General features: G+C 39.9%; 2 protein-coding genes across 2 annotated transcripts in view; one reads left to right on the top strand and one right to left on the bottom strand.

The window, feature by feature from the left end:
• The window catches only part of LOC137999980 (beta-mannosidase-like), a 6,404-nt gene extending 2,759 nt beyond the window's left edge, over window positions 1-3,645 (top strand). Inside the window, exons 4-6 of the mRNA XM_068846034.1 lie at window positions 1,109-1,291; window positions 1,755-1,901; window positions 3,314-3,645. Coding sequence (XP_068702135.1) covers window positions 1,109-1,291; window positions 1,755-1,901; window positions 3,314-3,400 — 417 coding nt within the window. The 3' untranslated portion in view covers window positions 3,401-3,645. The remainder of the gene's footprint in view (window positions 1-1,108; window positions 1,292-1,754; window positions 1,902-3,313) is intronic.
• A 158-nt stretch (window positions 3,646-3,803) lies between these two features.
• LOC137999975 (dapdiamide synthesis protein DdaC-like) lies at window positions 3,804-13,098 on the bottom strand. The gene is made up of 4 exons (XM_068846028.1): window positions 12,891-13,098; window positions 7,667-8,258; window positions 6,284-6,490; window positions 3,804-5,979 (listed from the first exon to the last, which is right to left on the bottom strand). The coding sequence occupies exons 2-4, from the start codon at window positions 8,249-8,251 to the stop codon at window positions 5,581-5,583; spliced, it is 1,191 nt and encodes a 396-aa protein (XP_068702129.1). The 5' UTR covers window positions 8,252-8,258; window positions 12,891-13,098; the 3' UTR covers window positions 3,804-5,580.
• Window positions 13,099-13,120: the final 22 nt, after the last annotated feature.

Raw genomic sequence — 13,120 nt, 5'->3', positions numbered from 1 at the left:
TTTCAAAGCGAGTCTAAGTGCGAAGTCTTTCTTATGAAAATAAGTTTCCATTCATATGTAAAGTAGAACTAATTGCTTTGCAATTAGATTTCACACTTAAGAGTTGCTTTGAAGAGGAGGCAGACACTCGGAAATGGCCTATTAAGAAGAGCAGGATCCAATGATTTTGGGAAAAAAGGTTCCCAACAGCTCTTTGATACCAAATTTATTGTAAAACTGATTTATAAGAAAAGTGTATTGGAACTGCGGGTTTTAGACGAAAGAACTGAGTCGTCCTTCCACTTAACTGGACAATTCAAGCAATTGTCACTTTATAGACACCTGAAAGATCATTCCTTTCACGGGAACTTATGAGCCCAACAAATTGAGCTGCTGCCAACTGTGTGGCTTCATAACTCAGTTGGTAGAGCACTGAACCAGCGTCACAGAGGTTCATGGGTTCGAGTCCCGTTGGAGCCACCTGAATTTTTCAGGTGTATACAAAGTGACAATTGCTTAAATCGTCCAGTTAAGTTACAGAATCAATCAGTTAGAGCGGTTTTCAATTGAGTGTCGAAAGTAATTAGAGAATTATTTTGGTTTTGCATTACTTCACTTAGTGATTGGTTCAAAGTTCTCGCGCCACTTTTTCAACCAATCAGAAGTGAAACCAAAACCAATCGTAGCTTGTGCGTGCACATTTTCCCGCGCTTTGTGTGGGCTCCGTGTAATTACTTCGAGTTTTGATTGGTTTACTGGATTGTCTCCGTCCTTTTTGATTGGCCAAAGTAATTACTTTGGTTTTGCTTTTACGAAACTCATTTGAAAACCGCTCTATTTCGTCTAAAACTGATTTAATGGCCCAGTTTTCTCTATCAATATTCAAGGCTGTATCCTCGGGCTTCAAGGTTGTATCCTCGGTTAAATTTCTGCATTTTTTTAGCTGAGTGAAACTCCTCTTGAGATTAAGAGACAAAATTAAATGAGGCCATGCCTTAAATATGCATTTATGAAAGTTTTGGCGTTGTGAGGAAGGTTGTGCGCCCAGGTTTAATGAATAAATTTGAACCAAGTGCGTATAATTTTCTTGAGATTCTGATCGCCCTTTATATCTTCCTTTTCATTGCAGAAACTCGTTTATTCGGAAGACTTAAAAACATTGATAGAAACAAGCAGATGTGTCAGCTCTCGTCACTGTGTCATCACCACGACTCCCGCTGACTTAAGTACTGGACAGAACCTGGGACCAACAAACGTATTTTACCCTACCAGCTTGTCTCAAGCCGTCGGCTTAAATGATCCCCACTTAAAGGTCAGTATTTTTAGAAGTCTTTTCTTTGCTTTTTGTCAGACTCCAATTCATGTGTTCTGTAAGTCTGTGTAGAGCCGATAGAACCAGACAGAAGATAATTTGAGGTAGACTTTGATGCAACAGCAATCATATATATGTCATGTGATATGATGAATTTTGTATCAGGTTAGTGAGCCAATTGCAAGTTTGCAGGTTTTTTCATTGGTCCTAATTAATTTGGTGTTTTCTTAATTGATGATCCCTTGAAGAAGAACTCCACGGCCCTCGGATGTACGACATATCGATTGCTAAATCAAAACGGGAAAGAGTCTTGCCTTCTTTTTTGCAGTTATGTAGGTTTTGCTTTGAGATTCATTGTCAAATGATAACGGGCCCTGCATATACCAGGCACATTCGTTCGAATCCAGTTCTTGCTCAAAAAGCATGTATTTCAGGTGACAGCTTGATCAACTTTATTCTTCAGGTTGTTAAAGTTCGTCAGAACTCGAAGGCAGAGTTCAGCGTGTCTATTCAGGCCCAGTCGCCCGCTTGCTTTGTGTGGTTGATCGCCATGGATGTCCGTGGGCGCTTCTCGGAGAATGGATTTCTTCTTACTGAGCCTTCCAAGACGGTAGACAGTTATTTTCATGTTTCAATCACTACTAATCAAATATACTTCTAATATAATCACTACTAGTCAAATTTAGTATAATTGTTCAGCGGTGAATATTTAACAATTATTCGCCGAAGGCGAAGTGATTATCGGTGAATATTCACCGAGACGAAGTCGAGGTGAATATTCACCGATAATCACTTCGCCTGAGGTGATTATTTCAAAAAAGAGAGAAAAAAACATTTCAACGCGAAATCATCTTCACTTACAGTGGCAAAACGACTACTGGCAGCCATTTTGTCCGTCGAGGTGATTATCGGCTGATAATCCGAGATAGCGAGCCAATGAGAGCGCGCGATTTTGTATAATCACCTGTGTATTTATACTAAAAGAATTTAGTGGCATATTCACCGCGCTAGCCGGTGAATATAACATTTTGGAGGCGCGGCTGCTAAGCTAATCAAGCACTTTTCGTGCATATTCACCGTCGAAAATTACACTAAAACAATTATTTGCCTCAGGCTCAGTGAATATTGGGGTATGTTTACCTCGACTACGCCTCGGTATGTATTCACCAATATTCACTTCGCCTTCGGCGAATAATAACTTCTTACTAACCGAGCGCGAGGGCCGTACTGGGGAATATTGGCCCGAGGTCGTGGCAGTACGGACCGAGCGCAGCGAGGTCCCTACAAAAACGACCGTAATCGGCCCGTGGCCATTACGGGAGAATAATGCCCTACAATTCAGTCACGATTAGCCAATCAGAGCGCGCGTTATATCGGCTACAAACACAAGCCATATAATAATTGTTGAATAGTACCATCTTCAACAAACCAATTTTCTGCTTATTTTTGGAATGGCGTTAATGATCACATTAAAGTGATTAAGTACTTTAAAGTGCTACTATGATCAAAAGATCACCTCCTCTTTTTCTTCACATTTTGACTGACTGACTGGCAAAATTCTGAGCTTTGATTTTTGTGGTAGTGCACTTTAAGTGCACTACACACTATGTCACCGGGTTGTAAGAGTGAGTGAGTGAGTGAGTGAGCGAGCGAGCGAGCGAGCGAGCGACCGTCCGTCCGTCCGTGGTGGCAAATAAACAGGTCTGTTGAAAGCGTGACTCTGATGTTGTGACACTGATTAATAAAGTATTTGTTTAGAACATTTAATCGCGCGCACACTAATTCGTTGGCTGACTATGGAAAAAACAGAACTCGAATCCTAATTGGCGAATAATTTGTCACATCAACATCTTCATCAAGATCATCCTTCTCATCATCATCATCATCATCACCACCACCACAATCATCATCATCATCATTTTTGTCCGCTATTAACAGCATGGTTGAAATCGCATCAAATACGACCAAAAATACAAAACCTTGCCCATGCTTTCTCTCGCTCACGCTGTTTTTGTGTTGCAGGTTTTGTTCTACAGTTGGCAAGAAACGACAGCGAGCGACCTGGAGAAAAGTCTTTACGTCAAGTCTCTATATGATCTCTACACTTGAACTGGTTTGCTCACCATCGACAAGCTGCAAAATCAAGTAACATTCAACAAATGAAAAGGCCATTGAGAAAATTAATAACATAGGTTGCCGTTTTAGGAGATCCTGTACCTTTACAGACGCGGTCTGTGATTGGAGAATGGGACTCAATAGATGATACAGCAGCTGAAACAATGCACCTGATAACCAAAGGATCTGCAGGTCATAGGAACCAATGAAAATAGCAATCTGGGATAGCTACAGGATTAGTCGCCATTTTGGATGAACGAGTGAATGAAAAAATGAATGATCTTAAAACAATACAGTTCACCGCAATTTATTGCAGTAGTGTAAAGAATTAATGTCGATTTAAAAAACAGTTGAAATAAAAAAAAAGGTTTGGTAAAATGCCTTTCTTTATTCGAGGTAATATTTACACGTTGATGGTTGTGTTGAGCTACATGGAAAGTACAATTTCGATTGAGTAGAACTTTGATGAAAGTGCGTGACATTTACGGGGCTAACGATGAAATGAAAAATGAAATGAATCATATATTGAAATGCGGATATGAAATCAAGTGAAGCTTGAGCTGCGAGGATCATAGATCACTTGATTTACGGGACTGGGTGTCATAAGACATGTAAAAGAAAGCCAATTGGAGAGAGGCAACCAACCGTAATGGAAAATTGCAAGTTCACTTTTTTAAAAACTTTTTCGCGATTTTTAAGAGCCAGCAGAACTACCCACTGACATTCATGCGCATGTGTGTTCACGCTTTGGTTATGTGAAGTTGCAGATTTTGCAGGAAACGGGAAAGAAAATGACAAAAGTTGAAAACGCATGTGCAAAGCCATTGTTTTGCTGATATAAATGCTACATTTTAAATCTTAAGGTGCCTGTTTATATATAGGAAGCTAGTACGCATGACGTTTTTGGGCCAGAATGGCTACCCGAAGTGAGCTGTTTTCCTTTTTAACTTGTCTTAACACTACCTCACTTAAATTGCTAAGCATCGGTTATCTGTTAGAAATGATTGGGTTAAAGCGTAAAGTTCACTTCCGGTTCCGTCCTTGAGTAAAGAACGTCTTTTGCTCGGCCTCCTTACGATAGCACATAGAAACCTGAACACATTAGCATAGAGGAAGTGCTGCACCAACCATTCCCTCCTAATATTGTGGCAGTGTGGTTTTCAATTGAGTGTCCAAAGTAATTAGCAAATTGCTTTGGTTTATGATTAGTTCACTCAGTGATTGGTTCAAAGTTCTCGCGCCACTTTTTCAACCAATCAGAAGTGAAACCAAAACCAATTTTGCTCGCGCGTGCACAATTTCCTGCGCTTTGTGTCGGCTACGTGTAATTACTTCGAGCTTTGATTGGTTTACCGGATTGTCTCCGTCCTTTCTGATTGGCTAAAGTAATTACTTTGGTTTTGATTTTACGACACTCAATTGAAAATCGCTCTAAAGCGCAAGGAAACTCATTGCTCCTTGGTCATATGCAAGAGTTGCCTAGCGACCAAAAAAACTGTTGAGCGTGACTATGTGTCTCACGTCATAAGCAACCCTATGTTCGCAAGAACTCAGTCGTAAGTTTATGGTTTGTTTTGATGGGGTCCACTACATAATTTTAATGGTTTTCACAGTTTCGAACTTCCTTAGATCTCTTTGCAGGGTGAAGGAAAAATTATGCCGGGGAACGAGTCAATTTAGCTTGATGTGAATTGATACTCGTATAGGTTTGCGCTACCGTATAATATGTCACCTTGTTACAAGTTCCTTTCAATTTTCGTTTCGATTCCAACCTTGCTTCCAGGAGTTTTCTTCGCCGAGGAGGGGGCAGGCGCCCTAGGCAGGGAAAATCCCTGGAACGAGGTTGGTTTCAGTCAATCTTTATTTATACACGGTTTTAAAAAAACTATCAGGCATGAAAAATAAAAAACCTAAGTTACATTGATTCAACTAAATTACAGTATTAAAATTATTCAATTCAGTATATACAAAGCAAAAAGCCTGTTTTCCATGAATGCCGTGTCTTACTTGCTATTATAATAACTGTGTAAAAGAGACTTAAAATTACGTAGAGATTCTGCTTGCCTTCATGTTTCAGGAAGACTATTCCACTGTTTCGACTATTCCAAGATCTCAGTTTCGATTCAAAACAGCCATAGAATCAATAAGCTACTCGATATTATACTTTCAAGTTGTTACACTGTCATGCAAGCTAATATCTGTCTGTCCCCTTTGAATCCAACTCTTCCATGCTGCACAGCCAAGTTGTCCAGGACTAACAGATCGCCCTTCTTCCATTTAAATCCAACTGCGCATGACCATTTGCTGGCCACAATGTGTTGCAATACCGCTGGCTCAATCGCGCTTCCGTCACCGTAATAGGTATTACTGGGTAGTTTGTTGTCCGGAATCCCATCAAACTTTGGCAGCAAGCGGAAATACGTTGCGTTAGATGTTATTACTTGATTAAACCAGGTCTTTTGGCCTGTTATTGGATGGTTAATACTAGCCGGTCTGTTTTGCCAGACGTACAAATCTCCAGAGGGATTCCATGTAATATTACTGCCTTGTTTTTTGGCTTGTGCTTCTACAGCCTGTAAAATACGAGCAGAGGCCTCTGTGATGTGGTATCAAGAATCAAGAGGTCATTTTCGAGTTGTGTTCACTCTCGGTTTCAAAGCGAGTTCAAATGTAAACTTAGAAAGACTTGGCACTTTGACACTCTCGGATTCTATCGTTGCTTTAAGCTTGTCATTATCTCGAAACGTACTTAATTTCGTTTAACTTAGCTCTGGTCTACTTAAATCACTACAAGATATGGTCCTTGTTTTAATACCTTCCTTAGTGGCTTCGGAAAGCAAAGAAAATTAGTTAGACGTTTTTGTTCGTGTTGTTTACCTCTCTGTTGTCTGTTTGATACACATGTTGCCAGTTTAAGTATTCTCCATTGGACTTGTCGGGCAAGTATCTGACGTATCGCACTTGTTTCTCATCAAACTTTCGTACAACATCAGGATCCAATTTGGCGAGAAGTTCGCTGTTTCTAACCAACGGTGTTTCACCTCCGCAGCCCTCACCGGGCTCTTGCACACAAAAAAAGAAAATCTGTAAAGAAAGAGGAACAGCGAAGCTTAAAAACTGAACAGACCCCTTTCAGTTAATTCCCAGTCTGGAGAACAAAACAATAAGATTGTTTTGCATTTGAAAGGTTTGTTTCTTACAGTGGACAGAACAACCATTGTTTTGTCCTCCAGACTGGGAATTACTGAAATGGGTCTATATGCATGGTTTTTTTTATTTTTGTGACGCAAGCATGGGTTGTTTTTATTCTCTTACTACGCGAATCCATTATTTAATTGAGGGAGCATTGAATGAAATAATTCTTTAATTTATCGATTAATAATCTCTTTCTCACTTTTTCGTTCGGTCGTTTATCCGTCTTTTCGTTGGGCATTCGGTCTGCATATCCGTTGATCTTTTCTTCTTTTGTCCGCACTGCTATCCATCTTTCCGAACGTTTGTCATCCTCTTATGAGTTCATTAGTACGTTTGTGGGTCGATCATGATCTTAGTCTACGTGAGGTCCTTTGTGTTTTTCAGCTGATCTGTTTTTATCTCTCCTCCGTTTAATTACTTTTTAAATTCCTTTTTGCTGCCCGTACTACGTTTGCGTCTTCCGCTCGTGCGTCAGACCGTCCATCTGTCCGATTATGGCCGGGTTCCTTTGGTTTGCTTGCCGCTTGATCAGTTTCTTCAATTCATTTGTTTGTTTGCGGCTGCGAACCCCGTTCTTACGTCACTTGAATCTTCCATATCTACTCTGGGGCGAATCCAGGATTTCGTCAGTTGAGGTTCGGAAAATTGGGCAGACCACTCTACGTGGTCTAGGTGCATTTCCTGCTGGAGATTTAAAAGGTAAACGTTGGAAAAGTAAATTTCGAGTGTAGGATCATCGAGGTCATCATTCTAGGTTAATGTCTTTGAAAGAATTACTTTGTAATTTTAAACAAGGATTATTCTTAGCTAGGCGATGTTTGTCCTTTTAATTTTTTGTCACAAACCACGCGTGTATGACCGTTTTTTAAATTTTACAGGGGGTTCGAGCGAACCATCCATCGTCCCTCCAGCATTCGCCCCAGCTACTTTATTTTGAATCATTTAGTAAGTTACTGTCTCTCTGTAAATCGTTCACCTGTCTCAGGCAGACATCACAAGCTGGCCTCGAGTGTGGTCGAGAGTTCACTGTCGTGAAAACGACATCGATTACTGAACCATTCTTACCTTCGATGGATATGCATCTGTATACGATAATTCGTTGTGAGGTGTCATTGATAAATGACTCGGATCATCATTAGCAGTGTAGGTCCTTGCATCCTTGTCAACTTTATTGCGGTAGTTTGGCGCACCTTTATACTCCAATCGTTGCCACGGAATGGCTTTAGCAATGGTCGAAAAATCCTGAGCAGTTTGAGCCGGTAGATTTCGGAATAATATAGCAGGGTCATGTGTGAGGTTTTCTTCAACATATTCCATACACTGCGCGGCTAGTTCTGCCAGAGAGGCCTGGTACGGGTTATGAACAAAAAACGCATGTGGCAACGACTCTCTTGGCTCTGCAAGGTATTCTGGGAAGCCTTCGCCTCGTGAACCCACCATAAAAGGTCTGTCTCTAAGCCTCGACTTCAAGTTAGGCGTTAGCTCTTTTATAGGCACAGGCTTGAAGCTGACTCTTTGGATTCTTGCTTGTGTTGAAGATAGGCGAATGTAACCTGCTATGCCAAAAGGTGTTTTTCGGGAGGCATCGGAAAGGAATGTAGCAATTCTGGGGATTGTAATCCGAAGCTGACGCAATTGACAAACTCTCATGGCCTTTCTGTTGAGACAAGTGATAGGTATACAAATTAAGCTCGTGCACCAGTAAATTCCAGCTAAGTTTATGTTTCCTGCGTGATTGCGGGACGTTTGTTGTCGATAATTCGCGGGAATGGGTCATTAAAAAAAAATAGAGCGGCTTCCCCGAGCTATTGACGCCCTTATTGTTTTGGACTTAAAATCTTGGGAACAGGGGTGGCGCAGTGGTGAGAGCTTTCGCTTCCCACAATGCAGTGTAGCCCGGGATCGTTTTCCAGCTGCCATATGTGGGTTGAGTTTGTTGGTTCTCTTCTCTGCTCTGAGAGGTTTTTCTCCGGGTACTCCGGTTTTCCCCTCTTCACAAAAACCAATATTTGATTTCATTTGAGTTAACTTCGTTAGTGTCCCCAATTAGTGATCTTTTTCTAAATCCATTGACTCTTAAACAAGGTTACTATTATTATTATTATTGTTGTTGTTGTTGTTGTTATTATTATTCGAATAAGGTTAAATTTGATTAAACATTTAAGGATTAAAATAAGCGAAAGAAGTTTTGGGGAAGTTTCACACAACGTTTTGATGACTCCATGTCATCATTTTCAAGTGAAGAGAGAATAAAATTGAAAACTTAATATATACCATGCGAGGTGATAAAACAAAAGGTGTAGAAGTGTACATGTAAAACGGTGACAAATTTAAATAAATAGTTTTGCGCGTATGGAATCTGGTTGTCAGGGGCACCCAACGACCAATTTGTTGTAAAATGTATTATTATACCCCAGTTAATGAAAATAAATGTTATTAAGGCATTTTCAGGTGTTTCTCAGTGTTGCTGGGAAAACATTATCTGTTCCTTTTTCCCAGCAAGACACACAAGAAATTTCCCAGCCAGCTAGATAAAATTGGTTGGTTTCCCAGCCAGCTGATCAAATTTATTTCCCAGCCAGGAATGCCGCGCGCTTTCAAATCCCTCGATCTAAAACGACCGAACAAAAGCGACAAAACCGGGACAAAACAGATTTTTTTCCGCAAGCTCAATCACTCTGACCAGCCGTCGTATGTTTGTGACTATTCTCTGGCAGAGGGAAGGGGTTAATTTTTTTTTTCTTTTTTTTTTTTTTTTAGTCGTCCTCAGCCAGCTCGGATTGAAATGCTAGAAAAAGTCAGTAATTTCCAGGCAAAACCTCTATCAATAACAAAATTTCCCAGCCAGCTCATCGAAACACCTGTATTTTTGCCAGCCAGCAAGATTCCTCTGGGGAACAGATAATGTGAGGAACAGATTCGTTGGGTGCCCCTGGGTTGTGTATTTAAGCATGGCCTCATCTTCTTTATGAATATTATAACATTTCATAAATCAGACAGTCCAGTTTTCTGTTGCACTTCTTCAAAACAGAAAAATTGTTGGTGAGGTGACCGATGGTTTCCAGACCGTGGTCGTTCTTTAAGTGCTTGCCGAATGCTGAACATACACTGCATCACACAAATCACATTGGTAATTGTTCACAACGCATTGTTGGCTAATTATGGGCGATTTGGACTCACACATCTTGAGGACTTCAGAAATTTTACGATTCTTGAACACAGGATGAAGAGTGTGATCGATTTTGTTACTTAGATCTGATAATTGCCTTTTCGCTGCGTCAGCTGACTTTTGATCTTTAAAACTATTTATTTATATTTGTCACCATTTACATGTACACTTTTACACCTTTTGTTTTATCACCTCGCATAGTATGTATTAAGTTTTCAATTTGTGAAGATGTACTGACAAACTTGAAGGATTTTGGCATTATTTGTTCATTGCTTTATTGAGGGAAGAAGGAGAATGAAATGGAAAACGGCAGTTTATCAAGTGGAACTATGCAAGCTCTTTATGAGAAAAAATATCAGATCAGGATTCACCCATGACGCACTCGATAGGAAGGGTTCACAGGCCTGTTGGAAGCGTGCTTGAGTTTCAACAAAATGAGCCCCAAAATCAGTGAAAAATTGTGACGCCGATGAATAATAAAGTAGCTGCTATTTCCAAAATTGATGGAATTACCTGGTGATAAATAACGTCGTACGCATTTTGGAGAGTAAATTTTGACTTTGCATGAACAAATGGTCATTACGTCAAGAGATGGGCGATTGTGATCTTTGTTTTGACTTCGCTCATTTTATTGTCAAACTTTATAACACTTGACAGAAAAAGAAACTTATAAAAACCCGGTATCTTGCCATCATTTGACACAGATGCTTCACTGTTTGGCGAGTAAACATGCCGCGGTAACTTAATCACGGCTCCCGCTGAATTCCGGCCATGTCACTTTCGATTTTGCGATTTATTTGAACGTAGCAAAACTCTCCCAAAATGTTTGTCGCTGATCGTAACTTTTTATATTCTATATTCACGGTTCAAAATTAATGTTGTTTTCATGTCGTAAATATTTTATTCTAGATTGACCGTCCCGGAAACTTCTTTCTGCTCTCTTTTATTTGTTATTCTTCAGAGACTGGAATGCTGTAATTCAATACCACACAATTCAGTGCCTTCTGATTTTCTGTAACACATACCACAGGTAACCCAGTGTATGCTTCACGGAAGCATCTCGTTTTCAAATGTGCTGCGATTCATGCAATCGAAAGAGATTTGTTAAAGTTAAAATTCCAAAATGATGGAATTACCTGGTGATAAATAACGTCGTACGCATCTTGGAGAGTAAATTTTGACTTTGCATAAACAAATGTTCATTACGTCAAGAGTTGGGCGATTGTGATTTTTGTTTTGCCTTCGCTCATTTTATTGTCAAACTTTAAACACTTGACAGAAAAAGAAACTTATAAAAACCCGGTATCTTGCCATCATTTGACACAGATGCTTCACTGTTTGGCGAGTAAACATGCCGCGGTAACTTAATCACGGCTCCCGCTGAATTCCGGCCATGTCACTTTCGATTTTGCGATTTATTTGAACGTAGCAAAACTCTCCCAAAATGTTTGTCGCTGATCGTAACTTTTTATATTCTATATTCACGGTTCAAAATTAATGTTGTTTTCATGTCGTAAATATTTTATTCTAGATTGACCGTCCCGGAAACTTCTTTCTGCTCTCTTTTATTTGTTATTCTTCAGAGACTGGAATGCTGTAGTTCAATACCACACAATTCAATGCCTTCTGATTTTCTGTAACACGTACCACAGGCAACCCAGTGTATGCCTCACGGAAGCATCTCGTTTTCAAATGTGCTGCGATTCATGCAATCGAAAGAGATTTGTTAAAGTTAAACTTGCCATGCGCTTTAAAGGGGCACTGTCATGCTAAATTTGCTGTTTTTAGGTCAAAACTGGATAAAAATCTAAATAATGATTAGTACTTAGGCTCACACGTAAAACATTCCTGACAACCCACTGACGAGAAATGAAATACATTTATGGCACAACGGGCTATTCCTGTTTATTTTTGACAACTCTCTGAAGACAACGTCTCCAAACTTGAAAAAACTGGCCAGTTTTTTTCAAGTTTCAATCCATTTCCATCCTCTCCGCCCTTGGCTGCAGACAATTAACAATTATCCTGCGAAATCGCGCGGAATACGAGGCCCGCAGGCCGAGTTGGCTAAAATCAGGCGATATTCTGCAAGATTGAGCAGGACAATTATTGTTTTATTATTCAACACATTGATGACAAAGCACAATTTTTTACGTTTATTGCAAAGAAAAAAAAAAGCTGGAAAAACTACCATTTTTCTCAGCGACGCACAAAATTACGTATATGGCAGAATATCTGTTGAGTACGCACCACGAATATTGTGCGCGCTATGACCATATTTGGAGATTGTCACAATGTGTTGAATAATAACAAAGAATAGCCTCAGTGCACTTCAATGGTTATTGGCAGCAAAAGTAATGCATTATTTTTTGGTCTTCATTCATGCAAAGACGTGTTTTAGTGTTCTGAAGTTTGGCTAAAATAGCGTGACATTGGTTATAGTTATACAGACATTCGTTGATTGATGAACACCAGGACAGGTTTTAAATTACAACTATTTCGTTTCTTTCTGCATGCAATTTAGACATATGAGGGATCTTTCGATTCCCGCGATCTGGTGCAAGGGGAGTTTGTAGTGTCTTCCTTTCTCATTTTACATCATGCACGAATTTCAGATCAGTGGCTTATCAGCTAGAGTTTTGTATTTTCTTTCCCTTTACATTTCCTCCACTTCTTCACGGTCTAGAATTGTAGAAATGGGTTGGTCCGGGTTAAATTTCGGCACTTTGAGGATACTTTCGTTTCCTCAACAAACTAAGTCCCATTGACTTCGATGCGCCGTTGCTGTGGTTATCAATGATAAATGTTGTCACTATCAACGAAATGTACCGCAGCATTACTGTCTATTAGATACACCAGTACATATAGCATTTTAGTTTCATAATCAGAACTGAATAGTAATCCTGAGAATGCACGCACTGCTTGATTTCAGTTCAAGTACAAGCCTAATAGGTAAGAACAAACTCCAAAAATTATAAACCATTCTGTTGATGTATATACAAGCCAAGCAGCTTGCTGTCTTTTTACAATCCTTACCAAATATGACTCGTCGTGCCTCATATTCCGAAACCAAACGGGCGAGACTAGGGTGATGCATTATAACGCTTTCAGCACACGTACCTTTGTTTCGCCTTCAGTATATCAGTAGAAAGCGGTGAGACTCTTTATATTGTACTGAAGTAGATGTGCTTTAAATCGCGTATCCTACGGGTTCCCCTTAATTCACATCAATGTCAACTGCGTTTACAGTTTTGTGCTCCGTTACCAGGCCATTGAATAAAAGCGAGGCTGGAGGCTTTTTATGTTAATAGAAACTAGTTTGCGTTACAACAACGTGATTTGCACGAGAA

Source organism: Montipora foliosa, chromosome 4 (assembly GCF_036669935.1).
Source record: "Montipora foliosa isolate CH-2021 chromosome 4, ASM3666993v2, whole genome shotgun sequence".
In the NCBI taxonomy this organism is placed as follows: Eukaryota; Metazoa; Cnidaria; class Anthozoa; order Scleractinia; family Acroporidae; genus Montipora; species Montipora foliosa.
This window is presented reverse-complemented; position numbering and strand designations above follow the sequence as displayed.

What these genes read in the sequence shown, in the direction of transcription:
- LOC137999975 (XM_068846028.1), bottom strand. Translation starts at nt 8,251, where the DNA reads ATGAGAGTTTGTCAATTGCGTCAGCTTCGGATTACAATCCCCAGAATT. An exon ending in CAGATGCATATCCATCGAAG is followed by an intron (nt 6,491 to 7,666) that starts GTAAGAATGGTT and finishes CTTTCTTTACAG; the next exon opens with ATTTTCTTTTTTTGTGTGCA. An exon ending in ATCAAACAGACAACAGAGAG is followed by an intron (nt 5,980 to 6,283) that starts GTAAACAACACG and finishes CGTATTTTACAG; the next exon opens with GCTGTAGAAGCACAAGCCAA.